The sequence below is a fragment of the Amblyraja radiata genome, chromosome 7 (assembly GCF_010909765.2).
Source record: "Amblyraja radiata isolate CabotCenter1 chromosome 7, sAmbRad1.1.pri, whole genome shotgun sequence".
Classification (NCBI taxonomy): domain Eukaryota; kingdom Metazoa; phylum Chordata; class Chondrichthyes; order Rajiformes; family Rajidae; genus Amblyraja; species Amblyraja radiata.
In genome coordinates this window covers 87,266,223-87,284,630 of record NC_045962.1, presented here as the reverse complement: position 1 = coordinate 87,284,630, position 18,408 = coordinate 87,266,223, and the positions used below count along the sequence as shown (strand labels likewise).

General features: G+C 45.5%; 1 protein-coding gene and 1 long non-coding RNA gene across 3 annotated transcripts in view; one reads left to right on the top strand and one right to left on the bottom strand.

Moving 5' to 3' along the window:
• Window positions 1-18,408, top strand: part of abcb6 (ATP binding cassette subfamily B member 6 (Langereis blood group)) — a 174,666-nt gene that overhangs the window by 137,371 nt on the left and 18,887 nt on the right. For both annotated transcript variants that reach the window (XM_033024954.1, XM_033024953.1), the window contains exons 17-18: window positions 2,449-2,561; window positions 6,951-7,045. In XM_033024954.1, coding sequence (XP_032880845.1) covers window positions 2,449-2,561; window positions 6,951-7,045 — 208 coding nt within the window. The remainder of the gene's footprint in view (window positions 1-2,448; window positions 2,562-6,950; window positions 7,046-18,408) is intronic.
• LOC116975628 lies at window positions 2,219-16,984 on the bottom strand. Its single transcript, XR_004412682.1, has 3 exons — window positions 16,972-16,984; window positions 16,708-16,710; window positions 2,219-2,292 (listed from the first exon to the last, which is right to left on the bottom strand). It is a non-coding gene; the product is annotated as an uncharacterized LOC116975628 (long non-coding RNA).

The following is an 18,408-nucleotide window of genomic DNA, read 5'->3' as shown; positions in this document are numbered from 1 at the left end:
TCTCCCCCTCCTCTCCCTCGACTCCCCTACCTTTCCCTCCCAACTCCAGTCCCGTCCCGACCCCCTGGGAAACTGAATAGAACAACAATATAGATATAGAAACTGAAACAATATAGAAACTGAATAGCGCAACATGGCAAAAACATCTCTGACACGCTTTACCCCCTTTCTTTGAGATTTTCTGGGAGCCATCTCTGCAAGTGTTCCTGTTAAAAAGATTATCCAACAATGACAATTAGGTGGGACGTCCTCGAAGGACACATGTTCCCTTGTCGATATTTTTACTCACCTTCTGTCCCCTCTGTCCAGCTTCCGGGTTCACCGTTCGCAGGAGTTCCCACGGTACCCGCAAGAGTTATTACGGATATCGCACTGGCCACTACGTCCATATAATGTTGCAATACTCAACCACAAGTGTACAAGTCAATCTTGGAGAAATTCAAACTTTCTTGAATTTTCTCCCGAGTGACCAAGTAACACGATGACCTGCCGTTAGCGCTACGGTGGTCCACGGTGGTCCACGAATGCCGTACTGTTACCGCACGAGGTTCCCACGATGTTAAACTCCGGTTAACTCTTGCGTCAAGTCGCCCCGTGAAAAGGCCGCTTTAGGCCTCGCTCCGTGTACTTTCAACCCCGCAATTCCAGCGGGAGAAGCTATCTAGACCCATCTCTCCCTGCTTTCTACGTCTATATAACAACAACATATTCACTCACCCACTAATGCTCTACATTGGACCCTGCATTTTAATGGCACCCTACTGTTTGGAAGACAGGCCAGACATATGTTTCAGGAGTCAAACAAATCTGACCTAATCTATCCTAAAATTTGCAGTGAATCTTCTTCTTATACAATCGACAATAGGTGCAGGAGTAGGCCATTTGGCCCTTCAAGCCAGCACCTGCATTCAATGTGATCATGGCTGATCATCCCCAATCAGTACCTCGTTCCTGCCTTCTCCCCATATCCCCTGACTCTGCTATTTTTAAGAGCCCTATCTAGCTCTCTCTTGAAAGTATCCAGGGAACCGGCCTCCACCGCCCTCTGAGGCAGAGAATTCCACAGACTCACCATTCTCTGTGAGAAAAAGTGTTTCCTCGTCTCCGTTCTAATGGCTTACCCCTTATTCTTAAACTGTGTGTGGCCCCTGGTTCTGGACTCCCCCAACATTGGGAACATGTTTCCTGCTTCTTGTGAATGAAACATAAAGCAAAGGAATAGTTAGATCTCAAGCCGGGTGTTGAGCAGCCAGGTTGTTGTCTGTGTTGGCGTCACTGTCCGCCAGGCCCTGACACAGCTCCATTTGGTGGGTGGTAGAGCGGGCACCCAGAGATGACATGGTTGGCTGTCTGTTGTTCTGCTCCACATTCACAGGCTGGGCTCTGGCGGAGGGAGCCCCCATCTCCACACGCTGGCATTGAAACGCCCAACTCCAGCACCAAGTCTGTTGAGCTTCACCCATGCTCCTCTGGGGAGCTCAGACCCTAGACTGATTTCCTAGTGAATGATTTTAGTGGATAGATTAGAACTCTACGGTGTTATTAGTGGTGCACCATAAAAGACTCCAACAAGAACAAGCTTTAATTTTACAAGCCAAGATGAGCAGAAATATTTGTAATTTCTCTCTCCCATGAAAACGTATTTCATTTACTACTCCCTGGTGTTAATATTTTTTGTTTGATTGTCCTCCTATAAAGTGCTGTGGGACATTTTACTACCCTGTATAGGCACTAAAATATGTAGTCTCCTTTGGTCAATAACCACAAATCTGCAGCCTCCTTTTGCTCGGGTATTTTGTTTAATTCACATCTTTGATCAATAATGTTTTATTATTAATGTTTTATGTATCATTCTTAACTGTCACCATATAACCATATAACAATTACAGCACAGAAACAGGCCATCTCGGCCCTTCTAGTCCATGCCGAACACGTACTCTCACCTAGTCCCATCTACCTGCACTCAGACCATAACCCTCCATTCCTTTCCTGTCCATATATCTATCCAATTTATTTTTAAATGATAAAAAATCGAACCTGCCTCCACCACTTCCACTGGAAGCTCATTCCACACAGCTACCACTCTCTGAGTAAAGAAGTTCCCCCTCATGTTACCCCTAAACTTTTGTCCCTTAATTCTCAAATCATGGCCTCTTGTTTGAAGCTTCCCTACTCTCAATTGAATCTTCCCTACTCTCAACAAATAAAAATATGTCATGTTGTCACTTGCGGGCGGAGCAACAAGGCAAATTCCTTGTATGTGAATACGTGGCCAATAAGCTTATTCATAAACTTCATAAAAACTTCATTCATATTAAAACAAGCTTTTGTACTGTTCTGTGTGAAGATTGCTTGGGTATCCTGAAGCCCTTTGAATGTTTTGGATGCAAGTTGTGGATCACCATTTCTTGAATCACATTTACAGACTTTGTCTGTTGTTATCTTCAGGTTACGAAACACAAGTGGGTGAGAGAGGCCTGAAGCTGAGTGGAGGAGAGAAACAGCGAGTGGCCATTGCCAGAACGATCCTGAAGGCACCTCAGATCATTCTTCTGGATGAGGTATGCATGAAGGAAAAGCACAAATTGTTCCGTGTCTGAGAGATGAAAGGCGCAGACATTGTCTGGAACATTCAGACCAATCTCAGTTTCAAATCACACTCGAATTAACAGCGCTTGTCACAGCCTTAACCCTGAATGAATCTCGACTAGAAAGGTAGAATGTTTCACAAAGGAGAGATTCACTAAGGTTGGTGAAAGATTGATGCAGTTGTACAATTTCTCTTCTGGCCTCCATGTTGTTAAATAAGCCTCTGTCTTCAAATATTTAATTCAAGAGTCAAGTCAAGAGTGTTTTATTGTCATATGTCCCGGATGGGACAATGAAATTCTTTCTTGCTGCCGCACAACAGAATCTGTGAATATGTAAACATGGTACATAACAGGGAAGAGAAGAAAAAGAAAAAGTTCAATCAATAACAAATATAGTGCAAATAATAATAGTCTTTTGCAGTTCAGAGCTCAGAGCTTATTCGTTGTTGTGTTTAATAGCCCGATGGCTGTAGGGAAGAAGCTGTTCCTGAACCTGGACATTACAGTTTTCAGGCTCCTGTACCTTCTTCCCGATGGCAATGGTGAGATGGTGTGTGGCCAGGATGGTGTGGGTCTTTGATGATGTTGGCTGCCTTTTTGAGGCAGCGACTACGATAGATCCCTTCGATGGTGGGGAGGTCAAAGCCGGTGATGGACTGGGCAGTGGTCACAACTTTTTGTAGTCATTTTCGCTCCTGGACGTTCAAGTTGCCGAACCAGGCCACGATGCAACCAGTCAGCATGCTCTCTACCGTGCACCTGTAGAAGGAAATTCTACAAAGTAGGAATATGATAAGTATGATAAAAACTAAGGAAAAATAAATGCAGGCATCTTTAATAGTGGACATTGCCAGCCCAGATAAAATGAATCCCAGAACTTCAGAGAAACTGTTAGTGCACAAGCTGACTGAGATAGCTGTAGACGTCCATGTAGGTGGGTTGGTCGGTACATTTGCAGACATTGGTAGAAGGACACAGAGTGCTGGAGTAACTCAGCGGGTTAGGCATCATCCCTGGAGAACATGGATAGGTTTAAGTTTTATCATGGCATGCATCAGAAGAGGGAAGAACTTACTCCTTTTTTGTTCAATGGAACACAGTTTGTGCATGGACTTGGCCAACTTATAGATATTGGTCATTCTCGCTTCAGGCTCAGCGGATATCAAGGAACATATCAATGCATTCAACCTGCCCTGGCTGTTAAAGGCAATCGTGTCATAGTGAATTTGTTTACATGGAGTATTGTGTGCAGTTTTGGCCTCCTAATTTGAGGAAGGACATTCTTGCTATTGAGGGAGTGCAGCGTAGGTTCACCAGGTTAATTCCCGGGATGGCGGGACTGTCATATAATGAAAGAATGGAGTGACTGGGCTTGTATTCACTGGAATTTAGAAGGATGAGAGGGAATCTTATAGAAGCATATACATTTATTAAGGGATTGGACATGTTAGATGCAGGAAATATGTTCCCGATGTTGGGGGCGTCCAGAACCAGGGGCCACAGTTTACGAATAAGAGGTAGGTCCTTTCGAACTGAGATGAGGAAAAACTTTTTCACCCAGAGGGTTGTGAATCTGTGGGATTCTCTGCCTCAGAAGGCAGTGGAGGCCGATTCACTGGTGCATTCAAAAGAGAGTTAGATAGAACTCTTAGGGCTACCGGAATCAAGGGACATGGGGAGAAAGCAGGAATGGGGTACTGATTGTGGTTGATCAGCCATGATCACTTTGAATGGCGGTGCTGGCTCGGTGCCAAATGGCCTACTCCTGCGCCTATTGTCCATGTATCTATGAATTGAAGAGAAATATAACTACAAGATCAAGATTTTAAATAGTTTGAGATACAATGTCAGGTCAAGTAGAGGATCTCAGCAGGTCAGGCAGCATCTGTAGAGGGAATGGACAGACAACATTTCAGATGGAGACCATGACCATGAATCTGAAGATGGGTTGCACCCTGAAACGTCATCTGTCCATTCCCTCCATAGTTAAAGATAGACACAAAAGGCTGAAGTAACTCAGTGGGTCAGACAGCATCTCTGGAGAGAAGGAATATGTGACGTTTCGGGTCGAGACCCATCTTCAGTAGGTTTCTTCAGACTGAAGAAGTGTCTCGACCCAAAACATCACCTATTCCTTCGCTCCAGAGATGCAGTCTGACCTGCTGAGTTGCTCCAGCTTTTTGTGTCTATCTTCAGTTTGAATCAGCATCTGCAATTCCTTCCTTCACCCTCCATAGTTAAATTGAGTTTAGTTTATTGTCACAGTGAAAAGCTTTTGGTGTATCAAAGGTATCAAAGGTATTTTATTGGTCACATTCACATACACCTAGGTGTAGTGAAGTGAAATGCTTCTTGCCATTTTGCAGCACATAAAGAAGGAATACAGACATAACATTAATAAGAGTTTTAAACATAAAGAACATCCCCCCACAATGGTTCCCATTATGAGGGAAGGCACAAAGTCCAGTCCCCAACCCCAGTTCACCCATAGTCGGGCCTATTGAGGCCTCCACAGTTGCCTCTACGGAGGCCCGATGTTCCAGGCCGTTCTCGCCGGGTGATGTTGCTCCGGCGTCGGGAGAGTCCTCTCAGCGGCTTGGGAACCCTGGAACGGCCGCTTCCGTACTGGAGGCCGCGACTTCCAAAGCCAACAAGGCCGCGCCGGTTGGAGCTCCACAACTGGCGATCTCATCTAGAGATCCCAGGCTCCCGGTGTAAAGTTCAGCGCCGCCGCCCGCAGCTGGTCGCTCCACAGTCCCGCAGCTCCGCGATGTTTTCCTCAGCGATCTTCAGCTCACCGGAGCTCCAGCGCGGCGACCCAGGCAAGGCATCGCCCGCTCCGCGATAGCGCTCCAGCGCTGTGCCGCCGCCGAAGCCGAGGTTCTGGGCGGTCCCCGACAGGAAACGCCGCTCCAGGCCCGCTGGTAGGCCGCGAGGACGGGTCGAAGCTGCAGCCCGGAGAAAAGCTGCCTCTCCGACCAGGTAGGGACCCTGAAAGGTAGTTTCCCCCTTCCCCCCCCCACCCCCCACATAAAAAAGTCTAGACCTCCAAACAAAACACATAACTAACTAAAATAAAAAATAAAAAGATGAAAAGACAGACAGCTGCTGGCTGGGCAGCCGTGCACAGGACAGCGCCCCCTTTTTTCGATGTGCTAACCATCAGCGGAAAGACTATACATGATTACAATTGAGCTCAGTGTCCACAGTGTACAGATACAGGATAAAGGGAATAACATGAATAATGTTTCAACAGACAATATCGAGCCAGCACCGCCATTCAATGTGATCATGGTTGATCATCCCCAATCAGTACCCCGTTCCTGCCTTCTCCCCATATCCCCTCACTCCACTATCTTTAAGAGCCCTATCTATCTCTTGAAAGCATCCAGAGAACCGGCCTCCACCGCCCTCTGAGGCAGAGAATTCCACAGACTCACAACTCTCTGATTGAAAAAGTGTTGTTGAATACTGCCAGACGGTGTTTTAATTAAAATAAGTGTATGGATTAGGGAGGGATTCACCCAAAGAGTCGTGAAGGTTTGTAACTTTCTGCCTCAAGGATCGTGAAGCCATAAACTGTCCATCCATTAAAAATGCATCAGGACGAGCACTTGATATCCTGTAACCTGTGCACCGACTGACAAGACTTGGGAAGTGGAGTTAAGCCCCTGTCCCACTTAGGAAACCTGAATGGAAACCTCTGGAGACTTTGCGCCCCACCCAAGTTTTCCGTGTGGTTCCTGGAGGTTTTTGTCAGTCTCCCTACCTGCTTCCACTACCCCTGCAACCTCCGGGAACCGCACGGAAACCTTGGGTGGGGCGCAAAGTCTCCAGAGGTTTCCGTTCAGGTTTCCTAAGTGGGACAGGGGCATTAGTCTCAGTGCCAGCGTGGTTGGCACGGAGTGAATGATCACCAATTTCTGATTCTGTTTTGAGTCATTTGAACATCTTTGTCAGTGTGACGTTACTTGCCAATGAAGCACAGAGTCTCTAGCCCAGAGTAGGGGAATTGAGAACCAGAGGACATAGGTTTAAAGTGAAGGGGGAAAGATTGAATAGGAATCTGAGGGGTAACATTTTCACACAGAGGGTGGTGGTGTATGGAACAGGCTGCCAGAGGAGGTAGTTGAGGCTGGGACTATCCCAACGTTTAAGAAACAATTAGATGAGTACGTGGATATAGGACAGGTTTGGAGGGATATGGGCCAAACGCAGGCAAGTGGGACTAGTGTAGAAGGGACATGTTGGTCGGTGTGGGCAAGTAGGTCCGAAGGGCCTGTATGATTCTATGACTCTTCTGCGAATATTTCTGTTGTTTCGTTGTTACGACAGTACACATTTCTTGTGTTTGTGCAGGCCACATCTGCTCTGGACACACACACCGAAAGGAACATTCAGGCCTCGCTTGCCAAAGTGTGTGCCAACAGGACTACGATCATCGTGGCTCACAGGTCAGTGCTCCGAGAAAAACTGCTACAGATCCACCACCGATTTTCCGGCATCCTTGGCTCTAGAGCTTTGCCGGATTGTCCGTTTTGTCAGACTAACGGAGGTCACGGCCTTGGGGGGCTAAGATACTGCCCCGCAAAGTCGGCCTTGGAAATCGGCCATGGGTACGCATCTGCCGGCTCCGGCTGAGCTACTGTCCCAGAGCCCCGGCCACAAGGTGCAAATTCAACCCGCCAATTGGCTACAGTCGAGTCAAGCCAAGTTTATTCGTCTCATACACATACGGGTTGTGCAGTGAAATGAAAAGTGGCAATGCTCGCGGACTGTGCAAAAAAACAAACAAACTAACTGAATGGAACAGAATCACATGTTCACATACTACAGTGGCTTGCAAAAGTATTCATACCCCGTGAACTTTTCCACATTTTGTCACGTTACAACCACAAACGTAAATGTATTTTATTGGGATTTTATGTGATAGACCAACACAAAGTGGCGCATAATTGTGAAGTGGAAGGAAAATGAAACATGGTTTTCAAATTTTTTTACAAATAAAAAACTGAAAAGTGTGGCGTGCAAAAGTATTCAGCCCCCCTGAGTCAATACTTTGTAGAACCACCTTTCGCTGCAATTACAGCTGCAAGTCTTCTGGGGTATGTCTCTACCAGCTTTGCACATCTAGAGACTGAAATGTTTGCCCATTCTTCTTTGCAAAATAGCTCAAGCTCAGTCAGATTGGATGGAGAGCGTCTGTGAACAGCAATTTTCAAGTCTTGCCAAAGATTCTCAATTGGATTTAGGTCTGGACTTTGACTGGGCCATTCTAACACATGAATATGCTTTGATCTAAACCATTCCATTGTAGCTCTGGCTGTATGTTTAGGGTCGTTGTCCTGCTGGAAGGTGAACCTCCGCCCCAGTCTCAAGTCTTTTGCAGACTCTAACAGGTTTTCTTCCAAGATTGCCCTGTATTTGGCTCCATCCATCTTCCCATCAACTCTGACCAGCTTCCCTGTCCCTGCTGAAAAAAAGCATCCCCACAGCATGATGCTGCCACCACCATGTTTCACAGTGGGGATGGTGTGTTCAGCGTTATGTGCAGTGTTAGTTTTGCGCCACACATAGCGTTTTGCATTTAGGCCAAAAACTTCCATTTTGGTCTCATCTGACCAGAGCACCTTCCTCCACATGTTTGCTGTGTCCCCCACATGGCTTGTGGCAAACTGCAAACGGGACTTCTTATGGCTTTTTTTCAACAATGGCTTTCTTCTCGCCACTCTTCCATAAAGGCCCAATTTGTGGAGTGCACGACTAATAGTTGTCCTGTGGACAGATTCTCCCACCTGAGCTGTGGATCTCTGCAGCTCCTCCAGAGTTACCATGGGCCTCTTGGCTGCTTCTCTGATCAATGCTCTCCTTGCCCGGCCTGTCAGTTTAGGTGGACGGCCATGTCTTGGTAGGTTTGCAGTCATGCCATACTCTTTCCATTTTCGGATGATGGATTGATTAGTGTTCCGTGAGATGTTCAAAGCTTGGGATATTTTTTTATAACCTAACCCTGCTTTAAACTTCTCCACAAGTCTGAAGAAGGGTTTCGGCCCGAAACGTCGCCTATTTCCTTCGCTCCATAGATGCTGCTGCACCCGCTGAGTTCCTCCAGCAATTTTGTGTACCTTTTTTATCCCTGACCTGTCTGGTGTGTTCCTTGGACTTCATGATGCTGTTTGTTCACTAATGTTCTCTAACAAACCTCTGAGGCCTTCACAGAACAGCTGTATTTATACTGAGATTAGATTACACACAAGTGGACTCTATTTACGAATTAGGTGACTTCTGAAGGCAATTGGTTGCACTGGATTTTATTTAGGGGTATCAGAGTAAAGGGGGCTGAATACTTTTGCACGCCACACTTTTCAGTATTTTATTTGTAAAAAAAATTGAAAACCATGTATCATTTTCCTTCCACTTCACAATTATGCGCCACTTTGTGTTGGTCTATCACATAAAATCCCAATAAAATACATTTACGTTTGTGGTTGTAACGTGACAAAATGTGGAAATGTTCAAGGGGTATGAATACTTTTGCAAGCCACTGTACATATTTGTGGGAGGGAGGGAAGAAAAGGAAAAAAACAGCAATTTTAAAAAGACACCACACCACAGTAGAGTGGTTCAGTAAAGTTAGCCCCTGGAGAGATAGGAGTTTACAGACCTAATGGCCTCTGGGAAGAAACTCCTTCTCATCCTCTCCGTTCTCACAGCATGGCAACTGAGGCGTTTGCCTGACCGTAGCAGCTGGAACAGTCCGTTGCTGGGATGGAAGGGATCTCCCATGATCTTGTTGGCTCTGGAGTTGCACCTTCTGATGTATAGTTCCTGCAGGGGGGGGCGAGTGTAGTTCCCATAGTGCGTTCGGCCGAACGCACTACTCTCTGCAGAGCCTTCTTGTCCTGGGCAGAACAGTTCCCAAACCAAATCGTGATATTTCCGGACAAGGTGCTTTCCACAGAGGTCCCAATGAGGTTAAAATCACCCGCCTCACCTGGCCTAGGCGCCACATTCTGGGGGAATTTCAAGTGCACTCTCGTAATTTTGTCCGGATTATCAGTGGGTGGACCTGTACAAGATTTCAATATTTCTAGCCAAGCCCAAATATTATGTCTATTGCTGGAGCTGTGGTGTGAAACAATAAAACACTCTTCAATTTTTGATTGTGCATTCAGTCGTGCTCAGAATTTTCAAATGCACATATTAAAAATATAAACTAGTGTTCCCATCAGGACTAATTTAATATTTTTTAAAACCTTACAGTGTAATAGCTTTAAGTTAAGCTATTTTATACAGTTTCTTACTCGATTAAGAATCCAGACTCTTGGTGCCATGTGGATACAGGAACTGCAGATGCTGGTTTACAAGAAAAGAGACGAAGTGCTGGAGTACCTCAGTGGGTTAAGTCTGAAGAAGGGTCCCGGCCCAAAACGTCACCTATCCGCGTTCTCCAGAGATGCTGCCTGACCCGCTGAGTTACTCCAGCACTCTGTGAAACGTCACCTATCCATGTTCTCCACAGATGCTGCCTGACCCGCTGAGTTTCTCCAGCACTCTGTGAAACGTCACCTATCCATGTTCTTCACAGATGCTGCCTGACCCGCTGAGTTACTCTAGCACTTTGTGTCTTTTCTTGGTGTCATGATCCAGAGACAGGTGTTCCTATTGCACAATGGTGGCGAGAGATTTCGATGCATGGAATAAATCTGAAATAATCTGTTTAAAATGTTAACATGTATTACCATATTAGTGCAGCATCTGAGAATGTTGTGAACTGTTAGCTGTAATCACGTCTTGATGAGTGCGGGTGTCAGAGGGTATGAGGCATGGGGTTGAAGACAGGTGAAGACAGGACTGAATACAGGAGAATGGGGTTGAGAGGGACAGATACATCAGCCAGGATTGAAAGGCGGAGTAGACTTGATTGGCTTATCGTCTAATTCTGCTCCTAGAACGTAAGAAGTTATTAACTAAGTTTTGAAACAGCTCAGCATGTGACATTGTTTAAGGCAGTTTACATAATACCCAGCAATAAACGTTGGATTTGTAGTCATTTCACGTGATTTAACTTTTCAAAATCCTCGACAATTTTTACTGTTTTACTAAGTAGTGGCTCAGATTATCAATAAATTAAATAAACTGTCGGAGCTGTCCAGGGTAATATGAGGTAGTCAATAGACAATAGGTGCAGGAGTAGGCCATTTGGCCCTTCGAGCCAGCACCGCCATTCAATGTGATCATGGCTGATCATCCCCAATCAGTACCCCGTTCCTGCCTTCTCCCCATATTCCCTGACTCCGCTATCTTTAAGAGCCCTATCTAGCTCTCTTTTGAAAGCATCCAGAGAACCGGCCTCCACCACCCTCTGAGGCAGAGAATTCCACAGACTCACCACTCTCTGTGAGAAAAAGTGTTTCTTCGTCTCCGTTCTAAAAGGCTTACTCCTTATTCTTAAACTGTGGCCCCTGGTTCTGGACTCCCCCAACATCGGTAACATGTTTCCTGCCTCTAGCGTGTCCAAGCCCTTAATAATCTTGTATGTTTCAGTATTTGGATGTAAGCATTGTAATCAAGCTGTCTCTGCAAAATGAATCTAAATGTTCTCTTAACTGTCAGGGATATGAAGGAGACTGAAGTGGTGTGAATGGGCACTACGCTGGGAGAACTAGCATTTGTAAGCACTGATGGCCCACAGTTTAAAGTTTCAAAATTGAAAAGAATAATTTCTAGGGCAGCACGGTGGCGCAGCAGTAGAGTTGCTGCCTTACAGCGCCAGAGACCCGGGTTTGATCCTGACGGTGGATGTTCAGAGTTTGTACATTTTCCCCGTGACCTGCATAGCTTTTCTCCGGGATCTCCGGTTTCATCCCGCACTCCATAGACATGCAGGTTTGTAGTTTAATTGTGTTGGTATTATTGTAAATTGTCCCTAGTGTGTGGGGATCGCTGGTGGACGCGGTGGGCCGATGGGCCTGTTTCCGCCTATCTCTAAACTAAACTAAACTTGCATCTCATAGAACCTTTCACATTCTTCCAGCATCTAAAGTGCTTTGCTGGCCGTCAAAGTCAAAAACCAGCCTGCTGGTTTGTGCAATGCAAGTTCTTAAGGGGTTGGACAGGCTAGATGCAGGAAGATTGTTCCCGATGTTGGGGAAGTCCAAAACAAGGGGTCACAGTTTAAGGATAAGGGGGAAGTCTTTCAGGACTGAGATGAGGAAAACATTTATCACACCAGAGAGTGGTGAATCTGTGGAATTCTCTGCCACAGAATGTTGTTGAGGCCAGTTCATTGGCTATATTCAAGAGGGAGTTAGATGTGGCCGTTGTGGCTAAAGGGATGAGGGGGTATGGAGAGAAGGCAGGTACAGGATACTGAGTTAGATGATCAGCCATGATCATATTGAATGGTGGTACAGGCTCGAAGGGCGAATGGCCTACTCCTGCACCTATTTTCTATGTTTCTAAGTTCCCTTCAATGGCATTGTGATGTTAATTAGATCAGCTGTTTTTTAGGCGTTCGGGGGATAAATACTGTTCTCGCTTCCACACAGAATCCCTGCTCCTTAACATTTCTGACAGAACAGTACTTGTTAATAAACAACACTGGGCTGTCGGCCTGGGTATTGTACCCAAATCCCAGGAGTGAGACTTTGGTGGGAAATCTAAACAACACTTCTCAATGGCTGTTGAGCTTCAAGAATTGGCCTTGTGGTATTAAACTTATTGAAACATTTACTTCCAGTGGTTCTTGGCTTCAAAATGAAAGGCGGTTTCAAAAGTCAAAACAGCCTTGAAAAGACATTGAGCAAACTTTGTTTGTCCTTGGGATGTGATCAGCATTAAGATTGCCGCACACTACTCCACCACTGAAAAACTTTAGGAAGTGACTATTAGAGTCATAGAGTGGTACAGCATGGATTCAGGTTGATTTCCGGGATGGCGGGACTGTCATATGCTGAGAGAATGGAGATGCTGGGCTTGTATAGTTTAGAAGGACGAGAGGGAATCTTATTGAAACATAGAAGATTATTAAGGGTTTGGACACGCTAGAGGCAGGAAACATGATCCCGATGTTGGGGGAGTCCAGAACCAGGGGTCACAGTTCAAAAATAAGGAGTAAGCCATTTAGAACGGAGATGTGGAAACACTTTTTCTCACAGAGAGTGGTGAATCTGTGGAATTCTCTGCCTCAGAGGCCGGTTCTCTGGATACTTTCCAGAGAGATCTAGATAGGGCTCTTAAAGATAGCGGAGTCAGGGGATATGGGTAGAAGTCAGGAACGGGGCACTGATTGGGGATGATCAGCCATGATCACATTGAATGGCGGTGCTGGCTCGAAGGGCTGAATGGCCTACTCCTGCACCTAGTGTCTATTGTCAATTTGTATAGCCAATTCTGTATCCAGAAAATCACAGATTCCAACTGGGCTGGTTTACGACCTTGTTAGTGCGGAGTGGTGGCGCAGCGGTAGAGTTGCTGCCATATAGCGCCTGATACCTGGGTTCGATCCTGACTACGGGCGCTGTCGGTACGGAATTTGCATATTTGATTCGTGACCTGCATGGGTTTTCTCCGAGATCTCCGGCTTCCTCCCACACTCCAAAGACGTATGGGTTTGTAGGCTAATTGGCTTGGTCTAATTGCAAATTGTCCCTAGTGTAAGATAGTGTTAGTGTGCAGGATCGCTGGGTCACCGTGGACTCGGTGGGCCGAAGGGCCTGTTTCCACGCTGTGTCTGTGAACTAACCTAAACTAAACACCTAGCAGGTTGCTAGTCCACCCCTCGCTCCATCTGTTTAACCCAGATGGGATTGTTTGTTTCAGTTTGCCTTGATTAAATGCCACGCCCCACATTGATCCAATCAACATTATGAGGACTGATGAAAGATGCCGGCTATTTTATGCCGTAATTGAGCGTGTGTGAAGCAGATGTGTCTGACATCAGATTGTTCCAGACGTCTCCTGGACTAGACCATTGTCAAAATACGTCACCTGCTGTCAGTTTCTTCAAAACATCATGCAGAATTTGATGGAGATTTACTAGAATGTTGCCTGGGTTTCAGCACCTAAGTTGCAGAGAAAAGTTGAACAACATAGGTCTTTATTCTTTGGAGCGCAGAAGGTTAAGGGGGGACTTGATAGAGGTCTTTAAAATTATGAGAGGGATAGACTGATTTGACGAGGATAAGCTTTTTCCATTGAGAGTAGGGAAGTTTCAAACAAGAGGACTTGATTTGAGAATTAAGGGACAGAGGTTTAGGGGTAACATGAGGGGGAACTTCTTTACTCAGAGAGTGGTAGCTGTGTGGAATGAGCTTCCAGTGGAAGTGGTGGAGGCAGGTTCGATTTATCATTTAAAAATAAATTGGATAGGTATATGGATGGGAAAGGAATGGAGGGTTATGGTCTGAGTGCAGTTAGATGGGACTAGGTGAGATGAAGTGTTCGGCACGGACTAGAAGGGCCGAGTTCCGTGCTGTAATTGTTATATGGTAATTCGTGTTAAGGTGAAGTTTTGGGGTGAAGTACTTGTCCAGAACATCAGTAAGGCTTTTGGAAAGATATATATACATGGTTTGATTCTGATCTGACCTAGACAACCTTTAGCCAAGGCTCATTTCACAAAATTCATAGTTTTATTCAAGAAATCTCAACCCATAAGTTGATATATTTACGTTTAAGAAGAAACTGCAGGTGCTGGAAAATCGAAGGTAGACAAAAATGCTGGAGAAACTCAGCGGGTGAGGCAGCATCTATGGAGCGAAGGAAATAGGCGACGTTTCGGGTCGAGACCCTTCCTCAGAGGAAGACCACGGCTTCAGGATGTAACAGGATGTAACAGTAACAGCTTCAGGAGCGATCGGAGTACTCCTCTCTGGCGACCCCCGGCTAGGGTCCGCACGCTCCGCGATGGAAAGTCCACGCTGCGCCCGCTGCTGAAACTCCGGGCCAGACTCCGGGAAAAGCCGCTCCAATCCATGCTGTTAGGGAGGCGACATGGAAAAAGTCGTCTCTCCGTCGAGGAGGCGACCAAAAGCGGTTCCCCCCTTTCCCCTCCCCACCACCCCCTACACAAGACACACCAAGAGACACTGAAAACAAACATTTGGACACACTAAAAAAAGCAAAAAAAGTCGACATAATGAACACGGCAGAGCAGTCGACTCGCAGCGCCCCCACCGCTCAAAGTGTGAGCGGGTGATAGATGATCAGCGCGGACTCGGCGGGCCAAAGGACCTGTTTCCATGCTGCATGACTATGAAATATTTATTCTTGAAACCAAATCATTCAAATAAATTGCTTGGTTATTTTAAAAGCTAAAGGATAAGATGATGAAAGACAAAATACTGAAAGTACTCAACAGATCAGCCAGCATCTGTGGAGAGAGCAATGGTCTCTCATTGTGTCTCTGTACAAGGAAGAACTGGAGGCCGTTGAGACCTCCAGATTCAGGGACAGCTTCTTCCCAGCTGTTATCAGGCAACTGAAACATCCTACCACGACTAGAGAGCAGTCCTGAACTACTATCTACCTCATTGGTGACCCTCGGATTATCCTTGATAGGTCTGTGGAATTCTCTGCCTCAGAGGGCGGTGGAGGCCGGTTCTCTGGATACTTTCAAGAGAGATCTAGATAGTGCTCTTAAAAATAGCGAAGTCAGGGGATATGGAGAGAAGGCAGGAATGGGGTACTGATTGGGGATGATCAGCCATGATCACATTGAATGGTGACTTGGATAGGTTGGGTGAATGGGCAGCAGCATGGCAGATGCAGTATAATGTGGATAAATGTGAGATTATCCACTTTGGTGGCAAGAACAGGAAGGCAGATTATTATCTGAATGGTGTCAGATTAGGAAAAGGGGAGGTGCAACGAGACCTGGGTGTCCTTGTACATCAGTTACTGAAAGTAAGCATGCAGGTACAGCAGGCAGTGAAGAAAGTTAATGGCATGTTGGCCATCATTGCGAGAGGATTTGAGGAAGGATATTATTGCTATTGAGGGAGTGCAGCGTAGGTTCAAATATAAAATTCTTAAGGGATTGGACAGGCTAGATGCAGGAAAAATGTTCCCGATGTTGGGAGAGCCTAATGCCAGGGGCCACAGTTTAAGAATGAGGGGAAGGTCATTTAGGACTGAAATTAGGAAAAAAAGTCTTCACCCAGAGAATTGTGAATCTGTGGAAATCTCTTCCACAGAAGGCAGTGGAGGCCAATGCACTGGATGTTTTCAAGAGAGTTACATTTAGCTCTTGGGGCTAAAGGAATCAAAGGATATGAGGAGAAAGCAGGAACGGGAAACTGATTTTAGATGATCAGCCATGATCATAGAAACATAGAACATAGGTGCAGGAGTAGGCCATTTGGCCCTTCGAGCCTGCACCGCCATTCAATATGATCATGGCTGATCATCCAACTCAGTATCCCGTACCTGCCTTCTCTCCATACCCCCTGATCCCTTTAGCCACAAGGGCCACATCTAACTCCCTCTTAAATATAGCCAATGAACTGGCCTCAACTATCTCCTGTGGCAGAGCGTTCCAGAGGTTCACCACTCTCTGTATTGTAAATATCTGGGGACCCAGCACTGAGCCTCGTGGTACCCCACTAGCATGCCATTCTGAAAAGGACCCGTTTACTCCTACTAATTTTTTCCTGTTTGCCAGCCAGTTCTCTATCCACATCAATACTGAACCCCCAATACCGTGTGCTTTAAGTTTGTTTCCTAATATCTTATGTGGGACCTTGTCGAAAGCCTTCTGAAAGTCCAGATATAACACATCCACTGGTTCTCCCTTATCCACTCTACTAGTTACATCCTCGAAAAATTCTATAAGATTCGTCAGACATGATTTACCTTTTGTAAATCCATGCTGACTTTGTCCAATGATTTCACCACTTTCTAAATGTGCTGCTATCCCATCTTTAATAACTGATTCTAGCAGTTTCCCCACTACCGACGTTAGACTAACTGGTCTGTAATTCCCCGTTTTCTCTCTCCCTCCATTTTAAAAAAGTGGGGTTACATTAGCTACCCTCCAATCCTCAGGAACTACTCCAGAATCTAAAGAGTTTTGAAAAATTATCACTAATACATCCACTATTTCTGAAGCTACTTCCTTAAGTACTCTGGGATGCAGCCTATCTGGCCCTGGGGATTTATCGGCCTTTAATCCATTCAATTTACCCAACACCACTTCCCGGCTAACCTGGATTTCACTCAGTTCCTCCATCTCATTTGACCCGCGGTCCCCTGCTATTTCCGGCAGATTATTTATGTCTTCCTTAGTGAAGACAGAACCAAAGTAGTTATTCAATTGGTCCGCCATGTCCTTGTTCCCCATGATCAATTCACCTGTTTCTGACTGCAAGGGACCTACATTTGTTTTAACTAATCTCTTTCTCTTCACATATCTATAAAAACTTTTGCAGTCAGTTTTTATGTTCCCTGCCAGTTTTCTTTCATAATCTATTTTCCCTTTCCTAATTAAGCTCTTTGTCCTCCTCTGCTGGACTCTGAATTTATCCCAGTCCTCTGGTAGGCTGCTTTTTCTGGCTAATTTGTACGCTTCATCTTTTGCTTTGATACTATCCCTGATTTCCCTTGTTATCCACGGATGCACTACCTCCCCTGATTTATTCTTTTGCCAAACTGGGATGAACAATTGTTGTAGTTCATCCATGCAGTCTTTAAATGCCTTCCATTGCATATCCACCGTCAACCCTTTAAGAATTAATTGCCAGTCAATCTTGGCCAATTCACGTCTCATACCCTCAAAGTTACCTTTCTTTAAGTTCAGGACCCTTGTTTCTGAATTAACCATGTCACTCTCCATCCTAATGAAGAACTCAACCATATTATGGTCACTCTTGCCCAAGGGGCCGCGCACAACAAGACTGCTAACTAACCCTTCCTCATTACTCAATACCCAGTCTAGAATAGCCTGCTCTCTCGTTGGTTCCTCTACATGTTGGTTTAGAAAACTATCCCGCAATCCTCTTCCTCAGCACCCCTGCCAATTTGATTTCCCCAATCTATATGTAGATTGAAGTCACCCATTATAACTGTTTTACCTTTGTTGCACGCATTTCTAATTTCCTGTTTGATGCCATCCCCAACTCCACTACTACTGTTAGGTGGCCTGTACACAACACCCACTAGCGTTTTCTGCCCCTTAGTGTTTCGCAGCTCTACCCATATCGATCCCACATCCTCCAAGCTAATGTCCTTCCTTTCCATTGCGTTAATCTACTCTCTAACCAGCAATGCTACCCCACCTCCTTTTCCTTTCTGTCTATCCCTCCTGAATATTGAATATCCCTGGATGTTCAGCTCCCAAGCCATTCATATTGAATGGCGGTGCTGGCTCGAGGAGCCGAATGGCCTACTCCTGCACCCATTTTTCTATGTTTCTACGTTTCACTTTTCACTCGTTACTTTTCGGATCCAAGACGCTTTGTCAAACAGCTTCAACAAGATTCCTCCACCACCATATATATACATCTCTCTGCAACAAAACATTTCACCATCTCCAAGGAACTCCTTGGCCTTATCTTCCAGTCCTACCCCAACCACACCTCTTCCTATGACACCTTGACACGTGGTCACCAACCTGAAATGTTAACTGTTTCTGTTGCTGCTTAAACTACAATATTTCCAACTATTTATGTTTTTATTATTAAAAATAGTTTTGAGAGCGACATTAAAAATCATAGTCCAAAAACAACAAAAGAGAAGATATTACCTTTTTCCCCCGCATCTTATGCCAGAAACCTACAGGTATGTTTTAATTTACAACTTTACACCTTGCATATCA